The sequence below is a fragment of the Plecotus auritus genome, assembly GCF_963455305.1.
Source record: "Plecotus auritus genome assembly, chromosome: 1".
Lineage (NCBI taxonomy): Eukaryota > Metazoa > Chordata > Mammalia > Chiroptera > Vespertilionidae > Plecotus > Plecotus auritus.
In genome coordinates, this window is record NC_137770.1 from 11,515,212 (window position 1) to 11,529,866 (window position 14,655).

The window sequence follows — 14,655 nt, forward strand, 5'->3', positions numbered from 1 at the left end:
TTTTGTTTGATACTCCACAGTTAAACTTAAGATGGTTATAGAATTACCGTAGTGAAGCATGAAGGGCAAAATAAGATGGAACTTACTAGTGGAATGATTAAATAATAGCTACTTTATAGCAATTAAAAAATGGAAATTAGAGAATTTTCTATTTTGCATGTTTTTTGTTTTTGTTTTTTTTCAGAATCTGAGACTCTAGATGACTCCATTTCCCTTTTAAATTGAAAAATATTAGTAAGCCTGAGTGTGAAAGAGAAAAAAAGCTCAGATTCTGAGCCAGGTCTCCGACACCTGCAGGCCTGTGAATCTTGGGATCTGCCTGGTCTCTGCCACAGCGGTTGGCACATTCCAGGTGCTGGTCCACGTGGTGGAATGTTGAGCTTCCTCTGGAGACTCCCATGCAAGTAACTTTATGCTCAAATTTGTAAAGTCTCTCAGAAGTGCCCCAATGAAAAAGTAGAAAATATAATGACCTTGATTCAAATGAAAATATATCTCCAAGAAAACAATAAAAAAAGCCTCTGAATAATAGAAATCCTTTAACAGAGGGGAAGTTTGTGAAGAAAGCCTCCCAATTATACTCTAGAGGGTACAATCACTTCTGGAATTGAGGACTGCAGGCCACATTGCTAAAACAGACTGCATCCAACTCAGCAGGTTCTATACAAGCCATTTATTTGAAATGCCAACTATATGTAGGATAAAGTCAGTGTTACATGCTTATCAGTAACAGTAGAAAAATAGAACCAGTGAAAACCTTTGTACAACGGTAATGATACGCAAAGAGAGATGTATCGTTTTACAATGCTTCACACAGACAAATTCAAGTTTGGAGGTACCTAAATAAAAATACTATATATTTCCTTAAAAAACACTATGTACAATTGAAGCGTAAACAAGTTTTACAAAGTACTGGTTATGCAGGTTGTAGAAAACACTTGCATAGGACATGAAATCAGTTTAAGAAAAATTTCTGAGCCTTTAGCATTGAAGGCACTTGACTTTATACCAGTAACAGCACAACCACAGAAATGCAGTGTTGTAGGAGTACTTCTGAAGTATAGATGCGGGACATAAACAGCAAGAAGTTCAAGAACCTTTACCTTTCAGCCACCCCATCGAAGAGCAGGATCCAGACCACCTGCCTACAGAACAGTCAGGTGCAGATACATGACGAAGCTTCCAGAGCTCATCTCTTAGAGCTCACGTAAACACACAGACACAAGAGGTTATTTTCAAGACACACACTTGCAAGTAATCTTTCTATAGAAACAGCCACAGCAATGTAATATTTAGAATATGGAAGATTGACATATGGTCAGAGTTTTCTGGAGGAAAAAATATCAAAGACCTGCCAATACGAGAATTACATAACAGCTATTGCAATTTATCGGACAAAAAGACAGCTGAACATTCAGAAAATGTTGCTCATACAACAGTGCTGATGGAAAATAGTAAGATAAAATACCTTTTAGTAGTGTGTGATGGTACCTCTTTCAGTAAGGTTATCTGTAATGAGGTTTGAAAGTAAATTACTTAGTAGACGAAGTAAACCATTGCAGAATTGGGAATAGCACCCATCACTGCTGCTTTAATAGTAACTTTCAATAGAAAGAAGTCGATCAAATAATTTTTTAAAAGTCAAATAAACATTTCCCTTTGAGTTCAATCCTAAGATATAAACATGAATGCCTTAGAATTGCAAAACAAATATCTTACAAGTGTCATGAAACACATTTTTCCTAAAAGGCAGATTAAACATTATGAAAATACATTATTTTGCTGAGTAGTTACTGAGAAATGTTATACCTTCTTCTTTAGAGATGGACACATGCAGGCCCTGCTGCCTCAAGGCTGTCCCCCTCACACTCCGCACAATCACCTCAATACAATGGCCAAGTATTGCCCATAGCCAGAACTTGAACAACCAATCAAAAGAAAGCCCAATAAAGGATAGCAATTATAATAAAAAGTTTTATACAAGCCATTTAATTTAATTCATTCTTTTTAAATTAAAAAACTGAGAATTAGGTGAAGTTACAGAGAGTTATACAAAAGGATTCAACAAAAGGATGTTAAAAATCCTTAAAATCTAACTGATTATCAACATGTCAGGAGAGCTTAGGTCTAGGGACATATGCCTAAAAAAAGCTGAGGGAGGCATGTGAGAAAGGGTATGGCATGTGGAAAATTCAAACAACCATTTTTCAGGAATAATTTCATCTTTCATGCTTTTTTCCCTTAGGAGTCACAGGTGACTTTGAACTTAAAATTATTCATCAAAATCACAAAACTAAAAAAAAAAAAAAAAGACCAACAGCTTCTTGAAGGAACGCCAATGTTCTCTCTGTGATCCAGGAACAAAATGGTAGTTCTGTAACCTCAACAAGGCGGGCACCCAAAGTGGTGATTGTCTGACGGCCTGATTGTCGGGGCCTCGAGATAAGATCTGGTACTCTGTGATTTGGTTCTCACAAAATTTCTACACTGAGTAAAATGCCAGGTCCTGTGGCCACATTTTACATTATACATGTTTTTTTTTCTTTTTCTGAGAGCAATCCTACTCAGACTTCACATTTATCTTAGTATAGCATTCAAATATTTTAATGCTTAGTAAGCATTAAAAAAGATTGAATAGATGGGTTCAAAAGCCAGAGGCACGGAGCTATTCAACCTACCTACCCTATTAACCACACTTCACAGGATACACTGAAAGTCTGCTAACACCTACCGGAGCACACACAGCCACGTGTTTATCTTCGCAAGTCACATTGGTCCACAGCCCCGTAGGTTAAAGTAAGTTTCTCTTTGCACACGGAGTTTAGCCAGGTAAGCTACTAAATTATTAAAAGCAAACGTCATAAATTAAACAAAACTATGAACAGTGGCCACTTATTTTTATAATTACACTTTGGGGATATGAAAGAATATTTAATAAATTTCCAGAAGAATAAATGTGTGACATCAATAGCTCTTGTCCAATGTTTTCTTTTTTTAAATTAAAAAACACAGATCAAGTTTTTTCCACCAAAATTAACTCTACTCACTCTTAATTGTAGTACCAGCACAGTATAGTCTGAATTCAGAACAGGTATTAACTACATCAAAATAATTCATGTCAACACATGTATATAAACACACATTAAGAAATATTATGGAATTAATTTTAGCTTCTGAGAGAGCGACAGACTGAGATTGGCTTCAAAAAACACCCTAATATTAGAGTCAAACCTAAAAATGGAAGTCAGTCCTGTTTTCCTACCTTTAAAAAACGGAGCCTCAAAGGCAATGCACAGCTGACATTACAAGCAGGTTAATGTTAACTCTGGAGCTCAGTACGCAACCTCACAACCCGGGTGGACACACCAGCAGCAGCTAAGGAGTCGGGCAACAGAACGAGAGGCAGCAGTGTACGGGTGTACACAGACATACTGATGTTTCCCATCTTTGAGATGACTTGTCAGGATTTTTTTAAAATGCCAGGTTATTCCTGAGTGTACATCCACAGGGTAAAGTAGGAAAAGAATGTAAGAGAATCTACAGTTTTGGGAGGAATCAGTTGTTGACACCCAATAGAAACCTATTGACTTAAAAGTGCATGTAATTCATTTATGTGAGCTTGTAAAGGCTCCCTAGCCCTGCATAGTTTTAGAGTGAGTGTCAGTGATTCATAGTTATATATATATATATATACACACACACACACAGAAAACAGACTCCCAAACACACATTCCCATGTGGGAACGTGCAGAAAGTCTCTTCTCTTCTAAGTGCTACGGCTGTGTGTACGTGTCTGTAAAATACAAAGTGAAAGCTCGAGTAATGTTGAAGTGATTTAAAAACTCAAACACTAGTATATTTACACTGGAGAGTAAAAAAAAGTCCTTAGTTCACACATTGCCCTTCCAAGAGAGAAGATCTTAAAAGATCCCATGTGCTCAGTGGTTCAGTAAAATCCCAAACCAGCATCCCTAGTGGAGTTCAAGTAGGACATGTAGTGTTTTCACCGGAAAAAAAAAAAAAAGTTTTTCTCTTTTGGTAATGAAGCGTTATGCATTATACAACTTTTTATAGGACACCAAAATTCAGACGTACTTTAAAAACATTTAAAAGAAAACATATGCTTACAAACACCAAATGACATCGTAAGACTGAAGCCCTTTTGTTTTTTGTTTTCCCACAGAGAGCAAGACAACTGAAGGCAGCAAGCAGTCCCTTCCCCATCAGCTGGAGCGTCGAGGACGCTAGAACCAGAAACCCCGTGGTGCAGGCTGTAGGTTACTTCACCATCGCCACGGTGTTAGGAGGCTAAGAACTCCGATCTCTTTAGAGTCTCATCTCGTGACTCTCTAGTCCATGCTACCAGAATCTGCAGCGGCTCGATGGTGTCCGCACTGTGAACGCAGCGAGAGCTTTGCAGCCCAGGTACAAAAGGCTTTTCTCCTTCCTGTTCTCTAGTGAACTAGAAAACTCCAGGATCCTGATGGGACTCCCACTGAAGGAACGAAGACCAGCTCCCCAGACTTATTAAAAAAGAATGACAATAGATTTAAAGAGATGGAGCAGGAAGATTTCCGAACCAAAACAATTATTGAAAAGAGGAGCATTTTGATGTGCTGTTCTTTGGAATTTCTATAATTAAAAAATAAACACAGAACTATTTCATAAGAAAATACATCTTAGTGTGCAATCCAATGCACATGGAAATTGGTAGATGAATGGCAAAATGCAAAAAGTATGAAAATACAGTCCTTTAAATGTGACAATAAAGTTTAACATACTGATATAAAATCAATACAGATAAAATAAATGGACAAGTGCAAAAAATTCATCTGTAAAGAGAAAAAAAAGTGCCAGCTGGTTTGCTGTTAAAAATGCTTCCCCACACAATTGTTCAAACACAAATAGACAGATGCAGCATTCAAAATAACCCTCTTAGCATGCCATGTCTAATACACATGTATGTACAAAAACCAGAATAAAATAACTGAGTTATCAGCTGGCATCAATAAGCGGGTCTCGAAGTTGCTGGGTTACATAATAAAATGGGATGTTTCACATCTCAGGCACAGACGACGTGGAGGCTGCTCTCAGAGGGCAGACTTTTTGTAGAGGAAGTCCGGTTTGCTTGGTGACCTCCTTCCTCTGCTTACTGAATCCTCCCTTTCCAAATCCATACTTCGCTGAGCTCCGTGGCCCAGGGACTCGCTGTCAGCTAGTCTTCTACTGGATCTCTCTTCTGGAGCTTCAGAGCTACATGCAGGATGTGAAGGTCTGTTAGGAGTCAGCCCAAAAGTCAAGTCAGTTTCTACTGCTGTCCGTCCCCTGCCGTGCGCTGCACCACTGCCAGCATTTTCTGCGGCTGCCGGAGGAAAGTCCGACCGCTGGGGAGGTTGCTCAATGACATCGAGGTGTATTGGCTCATTCTTTTGCTTGTGTAGATTCCCATCAGGGGACAGCGGGTAATCTCTCCTAGCTTCTTCCTGCTTTTTAGGAGAGGTCTGGCCAGGTAGGTAGGCTGACTTTAAGCCACTCGGTGATGCCTTATTGTGGCTATACAAATCAGGACCGAAATATCCACCTTGCGAAGGGGAAGGGGTGCGTCTGCCAGGAGCGGGCGTAGAAGGTCTGCAAGCAGTATTTGAGAAGTCATAGAAATCCGGATATTCCTGCTGATTTTCTCGAGCATCTGTCTTTTGCTCTAGTGTGTGTTTCTTTCGAGACGTGTGTATATGCCTCTGCGGAACACACGCCAGATGCTGGGGAGGCCCTGGTCCTACTTCAGAAACTGACTGGCTTGATTCTGTGTCTACAGCAAGCTCTGGAAGCCTCCTGTCCTTGAGTGACAATGTGGACACTCCCATGGCAATATCTGGCATTAGGTCATTGAGCACAGGCTGTGTACACTGCCAACAGAAACAGAGGGGGAGGATGAAAGTATAGCCCAAGACTCCTTTGTAAAAATGATGTCTACTGACTTTGTTTCCTCAGTATAAAATACATGCTTGTTTTTAAGAATGATAAAAATACAGACAATGAAAGGCAAAAAATAGTAATAATAACCCTAACCTTCCCCGAGATAACCACTTAGCATTTTGAGGTATTTCACCTTTTTTTCTTTGCATATATGTGTTATCACAAAATTTAGTATATATATATAATTCTGCCACCAAATTTTCTTTGAGATTACTATTTAAATTACTGTGTAATAGTCCATTGTGCTGATGACTTATCGAATCATTCTCCCACTGTTGGACATTAAAGTGGTTCCTAATTTTTCATTATTATAATGAAAACTATAATGAACATACAAATAAGTTACCTTTAAGGGTAGTTTTTTAAAAATTGAATTTATTATTAGGGTGACATTAGTTAATAAAATCATCTAAGTTTCAGGAATACAATCCCACATCACATCATCTGTACACTGTATCATGTGTTCACCACCCCAAGGTAAGCCTCCTTCTATCACCGTTTATCCCCCCTTTACCCTCTTCTACCTCCCCCACCCCACCCCACCCCCAAGGGAATTTGGTTTATCAAACATGACCAACCTTTGTTATTTCTCCTTTGGGGGTGGGGGTGGGGGTGGGGGTTGAGGGGCACAGCAGGGGAAGTGGGTAGAAGGGTGTAAGATGAGGAAAGATCACAACGGGACCCAAGGTGTACACTTGTTCCTAGATTCCAAAAAGCCCCATTTTAATGAAGACTTCCTGAACAAATACACGTGTCTTTTGTTTCTATATTGAATGCTAGGGACAGTGTGAGACTGAGCAGGACCAGTTAAAAAGCATTACTTTTTTTTCCAATTCAACCTTTAATGCAAAGACTTCTTGCTGGATTTACCAGCTACTAATGCTGGCGACTGTGGTTCCCACATGAGGGCTCTGATGGCAGCTTGGAAGGCAAAGACAGGCAAGGACGGCTTTCCTTAATGTGAAGTCCGCTACACTTTTCCTGATGGGATGCTCCCTGCCCCATCGAGGCATTTGGTAGAAGAGCTGATTCTACAGAATAGACGTTAGGGACACGTGCCGGAACGGAGCACTATGGAAACTGGTAAAACATAGCCATTTACGGTGCCCAGCAGCCCCACCCCTTCCCAAAGGAAAACAAAGGTAAGGCTGGCACTCGACTACACCCACCACATATGCCTACCAGTCTCTCCTCTCTGTCCTTTCTCACCCACACTCGCTCTTTGCCGTAACACTCGAGTCTATGCTTTCAGCGTGTCAGTAACACCTCTGGGCACTGCTGAGTTCCAGTAGGACGCTTAAGGGGGACGTGCTTCTAATATTCCACAAACTTTTATTTTTAGGTAAGTTCCTGGGGTGTTCACTTACCACTTGTTTCTCAGATGCTATTGCTGTGGAGGTGGTGGCGGCGGCGGCGGCGGCGGCAGCTACTGTCTGTCTCCCCAGTCCTGTGGTGTTGGTACAATCAGGTGCTGGGGCTTTAACACCTGGCAGATAGACTAGAGGGGGGCCGGCTTTAGGAGCCGTTCTGGAGTGAAACAGTGAATGATTACAGGGATAAGAAAATGAACGTGAAGGATGCTGACTGGGAGGTCTTTGCTTCCAGCCTGCTTTGAGTTGGTTATGGATGGGGGTAGCTGGGGGGTGGTACGGAGGTGGTGGCGGGGGCAAGGGTGGATGGAAGGCCACAAAAGAGTCTAGATCTGTAAACATGGTTTCTGCAGTGGGGGTGCTGTTAACACGACATCTCCCAGACTGTCTCAGTGTCAAGAGCGGACTTTCATCCCCAAAACGTTCATCAGGAAAGAACTTGTGAGGATTCTAAGAAAGATTAAAGAGAAAAAAGAGATTAGCAGATTTCAGAGATGAAAATTCACAGGCTGAGAGACTTAAGTGAGGACCTAAGAAAACCACATTCAGCAAGATTAAGAGGCATAACATATTTTTCTAGGCCACAGGCTTCCAGGAAAAATTACCTTAATAGTACAAAAGGAGAGAATGTAGCCTCTGTAGCCTAGCACACACACAGCCATCAAAAAGAACTGCTTCACTGATTATTCCATTAAGCAGGCCAGTAATCTCATGATTATTCCATTAAGCAGGCCAGTAATCTTATTTACGTAATAAAGCGACCTTTACAGCACAACGATCAGAATGACTGGTCGCTATGATGCGCAGTGACCACCAGGGGGCAGACGCTCAACGCAGGACCTGCCCCCTGGTGGTCAGTGCGCTCCTACAGGGGGAGCACCGTTCAGCCAGAAGCTGGGCTCATGGCTGGTGAGTGCAGTGGTGGTGGCAGGAGCCTCTCCTGCCTCCGCGGCAGCGGTAAGGAGCAGCGAGCCAAGCGGTAAGGAGCAGCGAACAGCACCACCTGCCCCCTAGTGGTAAGGAGCAAGGGCTCCCAAACTGCGAGAGGGATGTCCGACTGCTGGCTTAGGCCCACTCCCCGCAGACCGGGCTGAGGAACCCCCCTTCCCCCATTGCACAAATTTCATGCACCGGGCCTCTAGTATGATAAAAAACAAACAAACAAAAAAAAAAAACAGGAAATAAACCCTAATTCAAATATGTCTTTACTAAAAAAATAAAATAACCAATAAACACCAAGGTGAGGATCCTGCTAGAACTTTCTGACAATGCATGTGCACTATCAGTCTGAAATGAAAACTACAAAATACTACTTATTATACAGGGATAACCTGGATTAATATTTTGATAAACATTATAAGGGAATACTTAAATTATAAAACTTTTATATTATTTAAGATATGATTTAGAATGGCAAAGGAAAGAGGAATGAATATAAAATAAGACTCTCTTTGTGGGGGATGGAAACCATAACAAATAATGAAAATCAAGAATCTATAAATGGCCTGCTATGTTGCCTAAGAACATCATACCAGGTTCCCTTCTGAAGACTCAGGGTAAAGGGGTTTGGAGTCTAGGGCAAAAAAACAATTCACTCAATCAGATGAAATTAAATTTTATTTTAGGTCCTGATTTAGTGGCCCTAAGCAGGCTACAGGAGTCACCCCTTGTCAGAGGTTTCACTTTCCAGTTTCAGTTATCCTTAGGAAACCAAGGTTCAAAAACATTACGTGGAAAATTCCAGAAATAAACGACATGCAGGTTTTAAATTGTGAGCCATCCTGAGTGGAATGATGAAATTTTGCATGATCCCCCCACCCTGCCTGGGATGTGAATCATCCCTTTGTCCAGCGTCTCCATGCTGTACCTACAGTACAATAAGGTATTTTGAGAGAAAGCACATCCACATAACTTACCTATATATATAAAAGCCTAAGCAACCAAATGGCCAAATGACTGAATGACTGAATGACCGGTCACTATGACGCACACCGAAGACCGGAGGGCAGATGCTTAATGCAGGAGCTGCCCCCTGGTGGTCAGTGTGTTCCCACAGCGGGAGCACCACTCAGCTGACCAATGGGCGCCAGACGCAGGGCTCCAGGCTGGCAAGCTCTGCTGTGGCAGGGCGAGCCTCTCCCAGTTGGGACTGACTGGGCCCAAGCCCACAGCAGGTGCAGCGGGGCCAGGATGAGCAAGAGCAGGAGGCAGGAGTGGCAGGTGGCATTGGACTGCCGGTTTCGGCATGATCCTAGCAGGGCACACTGAGGGACCCCACCAGTGCATGAATCTATGCACCGGGCCTCTAGTATTACAATATTGTATATTGTTATAAGTGTTGTATTTTATTATTAGTTATTGTTTTAAACTCTTACTGTGCCTAACTTCATCACAGCAATGTATATGTATAGGAAAAACATAGTATATACAGGGTTTGCTTGGTACTATCCGCAGTTTCAGGCATCCACTAGAGCAGTGGTTCTCAACCTTCCTAATGCCGGGACCCTTTAATACAGTTGCTCATGTTGTGGTGACCCCCAACCATAAAATTATTTTCGTTGCTACTTCATAACTGTAATTTTGCTATTGTTAATGAATCGTAACGTAAATATCTGTGTTTTCCAATGGTCTTAGGCTCTACAGCAGCGGTCGTGACCCACAGGTTGAGAACCACTAGCAGGGTTGCCTAAGACCATCGGAAAACACAGATATTTACATTCCGATTCATAACAGTAGCAAATTTACAGTTATGAAGTAGCAACAAAAATAATTTTATGGTTGGGGGTCACCACAACATGAGGAACTGTATTAAAGGGCCCCGGCATTAGGAAGGTTGAGAACCACTGCACTAGAGGGTCTTGGAACATATCCCCTGTGGGTAAGGATGCAGGGGAGAGGCGAGTTTTCCTGCTAGTTAAAAAACAACTCACTTCTTGATTCCAGTGCTTTATAGGTTTGAACCATCATAAAAACATTTCTTATAATAAGGGGGAGGAGAGGGAAAAGGGGCGTCTGGGAGACCTCTAAGTATGAAAGTGGTCAAAACCTGACGCTAGTGACCAAACTGGGAAGGGAGAGCAGTGAAGGGCCAGAATCTTCTACTTCGTCTTTCATTTCTGTGGGACATACGCACCACAAACTTTTGGCAGTCACCCTTTATATGTTCACTGCATATAAGAGACAAGTTGCTTTATAATAATGCGCCTCTTATCTTCACAACAATCCACATGACACACAAGGAAACTGATGCTCAGAGTGGTTGAGTAACTGCTCCAATGAACTGCAAGGTAAGCAGCAGAGCCATGATATGACCCAGTTCTCATTCCAGAGCCTGTGCTCCGTGCACCTTCCACACTGCCTCTCAAGGTTAGCCAACACACCGGGGGAAAAGCACGGGTTGGGAAAAGACCCGTCTGTGAGAGCTCCTACCACGTCTACAATACCGCCTGAATAATCAATGACCTAGGCTCCTTATTTGAAACAGCGTCATGAGTTCCCCACCTGCAAGAGCTCTGCAGCAGCATCGGCAAGACCAAACTCCCTCAGTACTCGGATCTGGATTTCATAGCTGACCGTGGCGCCTTCCCCACAGTTCAGCGCGTAGGCTCTCTGCACCTGCTCGGTGTGTCGGAGCTCCTGCAGACGTCTGACCATGTCTTTCAAAATGAGGAGACGGGGAACTGGAAGAAGGAAAACCGTTTGTAGGCAAATACCTGAGCTATACAAAAGACCACCCATTGGCACAAGATAAAAAAGCATGTGTTTTGTATCAGAATCTTATACATTTTTGGTAATATTTTAATTTTCTGGCAACTTAGTACTGTATATATTTTTAATTTTTAAAAATGTGTTTATTGATTTTACAGAGGGAGTGAGGAAGAGAGAAACATCGATTTGTTGTTCCACTTATTTATGCATTCTGTGGTTGATATCTGTATGTGCCCTGACTGGGAAATGAACCCACAACTTTGGTGTATGGGGACAACACTCTAGCCAACTGAGTTACCCAGACAGGACTACTTCTAATTATTTCTTAAGGTTTTACAATTTCACTGTGCCCAAAAGCTCTTGATAATACCAAACAGCATCTGAGCTATATTAGTTCACAGCCTAATACAATTTTACTTAAAATTCTCTTCTGAATATCAGGATATTTCCCAAGTTTTTTTTGGTTAATCCTCACCTGAGGATCTCCCCCTCAACTAAGTTTTAGAGAATGGAAGAGACAGAAGGAGGGAAGAGAGGGAGAGGGAAAGAGGAAGAGAAACATCGATGTGAGAGAGACATCAATTGGCTGCTTCCTGCACGCGCCCTGACGGAGGGCTGGGAATTAAACCAGCAACCCAGGTGTATACCCTTGACCAGGAATCAAACCCAAGACCCTTCGAGGGGGGGGGTGGGCAATGCTCTAACCACTGAGAAACACAGGCCAGGGCTATTTCCTGTTTTAAAAACGTATTCACTTTTGTGCATATAACTCCTGAGTCCTGACTATGCACTAGGGATTGGACTCAAGTATTAGGATGCACAGAACAAAGACGTGTTCCCTGTCCTCAAAGAACTCTGGTTTTAGTGAAGTAAACCAAGTAAACCAGTAGAGTACAGGGCCACAAATGGTCATGGAGAGAAATATGCAAAGGATATTGAAGGGATTTGGAGGAAGGGACCCTCCACCTGGACTGGAGGCAGGCAGGAAAGGCTGCCTAGACAAGGTAAACCCTGAGTGTAGTCATAAAGAATGAGAGAAAACCAGGCAGGTGAAGAACAGGGAGTGAAGGCTTTCCGAGCAGAATGACCAGGCATGTATAAAACATGCAAACGAGACACAGTGCGGCACAAGGAGTTGGCATGGCTAGAACTTAGGGTTCCAAAGTACAGGCCAGAAGAGCACTAAGAAGGAAGGCTAGAAAGATGGGTGGGGCCGGTCATGAATGACCCTGCATGTCACAATAAGGGATTTGACTTGTATCTTGTATAGGAGAATGACAGGATCAGTCTGTAATGAGATAAGTGCACTCTGAGAGTAGTGTCAAACAGGAGTTGGCAAACTAGGGCCTGTAAGCTACATCAGGCTTGTTGGCTGTTTTTGTAAATGAAGTTTTACTGGCACACAGCCACACCCATCTGTTTAGGTATTATGGCTGCTTTTGGCCTACAACAGCAGAGTTGAACAGAGTTGAGAGGCTGTGACAGAAACTGCATAACCCACAAGCATATAATATTTACCATCTGGCACTTCAGAGAAAAACTTTGCCGAGCCCTAGTGTAAAGTCCAGAAGGGGAGTGAGTGAGGTTAGAGGCAGGAACATGGGTTAGGAACCTGGAATAAGGCTGCAGCAGAGGGCTGGGGAAGCGGAAATGAGGTCCATAGACATTATTAGCCAAACTGACTATTATCTGAGTGCCTGCTTTGTGCCAGGCAAACCCCTAAGCATATACTCGTGGTACTTGCTTATGTCTTCACAATAACCCTAGAAAGGAGATACCCCACTTTACAGATAAGGAAATTAACGCGTAGGGAAGTAGATAGCGCATCCAAAGTGATATACACGAAGTGGCAGAACCAGGATAAGAGCCAATAAGCTAGAAAGCCTTTCCTTAGAGCATGGTGAGCAAGTTAGAATGAGGATAACCCAGAATAGGGTTAAACAACAGAAAGTAGTTAAACAACAGACAAGTCTTATTTTTCTGAACATATTTAATTATGAATACGTTTGGGCTTTTGAGATTCAGTTCTAAGATTAAATTATGTTGCTATTCAAGTATTAACTCAAGTTGATAAAAACAGGGCTAATTACGAAAGTTTCAAAATCTGCACGAATCAGGTACAGAAATATTTCTCTTCATACTGTAATCTGATGTATACTTTAAATAACCATGTTGTGGACAAACCTGAAAAGATAACCACAGATCAGATTTCAGTCCCAGAACAAAATGTATGTGTTCAATTAAAAGTTGTCATTATGGCCCTAGCTGGTTTGGCTCAGCGGAGAGAGCAGCCTGTGGACTGAAGGGGTCTGGGATCAATTCCGGTCAAGGGCATGTGCCCAGGTTGTAGGCTCAATCCCCAATAAGGGGTGAAGGAGGCACCCAATCAATGATTCTCTCTCATCATTGATGTGTTTTGTTATTTTTTCTCTCACTCCCTCTCTGAAATCAATAAAAATATATATTTTTAAAAAATGTTGTCATTATGGCTAAGCTGGTTTGGCTCAGTGGTTGAGTGTCAACCCAGAAACCAAGAGGTCACAGTTCGATTCCTGGTCAGGACACAAACCCGGTTTCAGGTTTGATCCCCAGTAAGGGGTGTGCAGGAAGCAGCTGATTAATGATGTTTCTCTCTCATTGAGGTTTCTATGTCTCTATCGCTCTCCCTTTCTCCAAAACAAACAAACAAACAAACAAACAGATCAATAAAACCATTAAAAAAAAGTTGTATTTTTTATTTATCCTTATTGAAAATGACATTTGCAAGCAAAAAATGAATGGTGCCATTTCCAATAATGCTATAGTTTGCTGGTTTTTAATAAATCTTGCAATAGTAATTGGCAAGAGTTATAAATTTCTTACCCCATCTGCGCTGTTGATTTCCTTACATTAGAAAATGACATTAGGGCCCTTTGGTTAAAGTAACATTAACTGATGTTTAGAAGTTTTGGACATTGACAGTTATACCTCTACGTATGGCCACCTTCCTCAGAGTCTTATGACATAAGCCTATCCTATCTAATAAAAGCGTAATATGCAAATTAACCATCACTCCGCTACACCCACAAGCCACACCCACAAGCCAATCAGGAGCGAATATGCAAATAAAACCAAGATGGCTGCAGCCACAGAGAGCAGGAGGGAGGCATGGATTTCCCCGGCAATGGAGGAAGCCAAGCTTTCCGCCTGCCCTTGCCAGCCTAGGCCTCCACTCAAGGCTACGAAGTTTCAATGACAGAAGATACATAAAACTTAACAGAAATTGCGGCAGCCACGGAGCTGAAAAGAGCAGGAGGCTAGGGTTGCCCGTGGCAATGGGGGAAGCCAAGCTTCTGCAGCCCTGGCTGGCCCAGGCCTCCACTTAAGGCTACAAAGTTTCAATTATAGAAGACACATAAATTCCAACAGAAATGGCTGCCGCCACAGAGCAAGCAGAAGGCTTGGCTCTGCTCCAGGCTACAAAGTTTCAATTGTAGAAGATAAATAAACCCCAGATACCAGGGCCTCCGCTTGGGTTGCCAGGGGGCGTGGCCAGCCTGCAAACCACCACAGGCTCCTCACCCAGGCCGTCCCACGCCCCAAGGGAACCCCCCCCCCTGAT

General features: G+C 42.4%; 1 protein-coding gene across 1 annotated transcript in view; it reads right to left on the reverse strand.

Moving 5' to 3' along the window:
- Positions 1-2,548: 2,548 nt before the first annotated feature.
- BTBD7 (BTB domain containing 7) overlaps positions 2,549-14,655 on the reverse strand; it is an 84,269-nt gene continuing 72,162 nt past the window's right edge. Inside the window, exons 9-11 of the mRNA XM_080657007.1 lie at positions 10,848-11,026; positions 7,344-7,796; positions 2,549-5,906 (exon numbers count right to left, since the gene is read on the reverse strand). Of these exons, the coding sequence (XP_080513133.1) occupies positions 5,091-5,906; positions 7,344-7,796; positions 10,848-11,026 (1,448 nt within the window). The 3' untranslated portion in view covers positions 2,549-5,090. The remainder of the gene's footprint in view (positions 5,907-7,343; positions 7,797-10,847; positions 11,027-14,655) is intronic.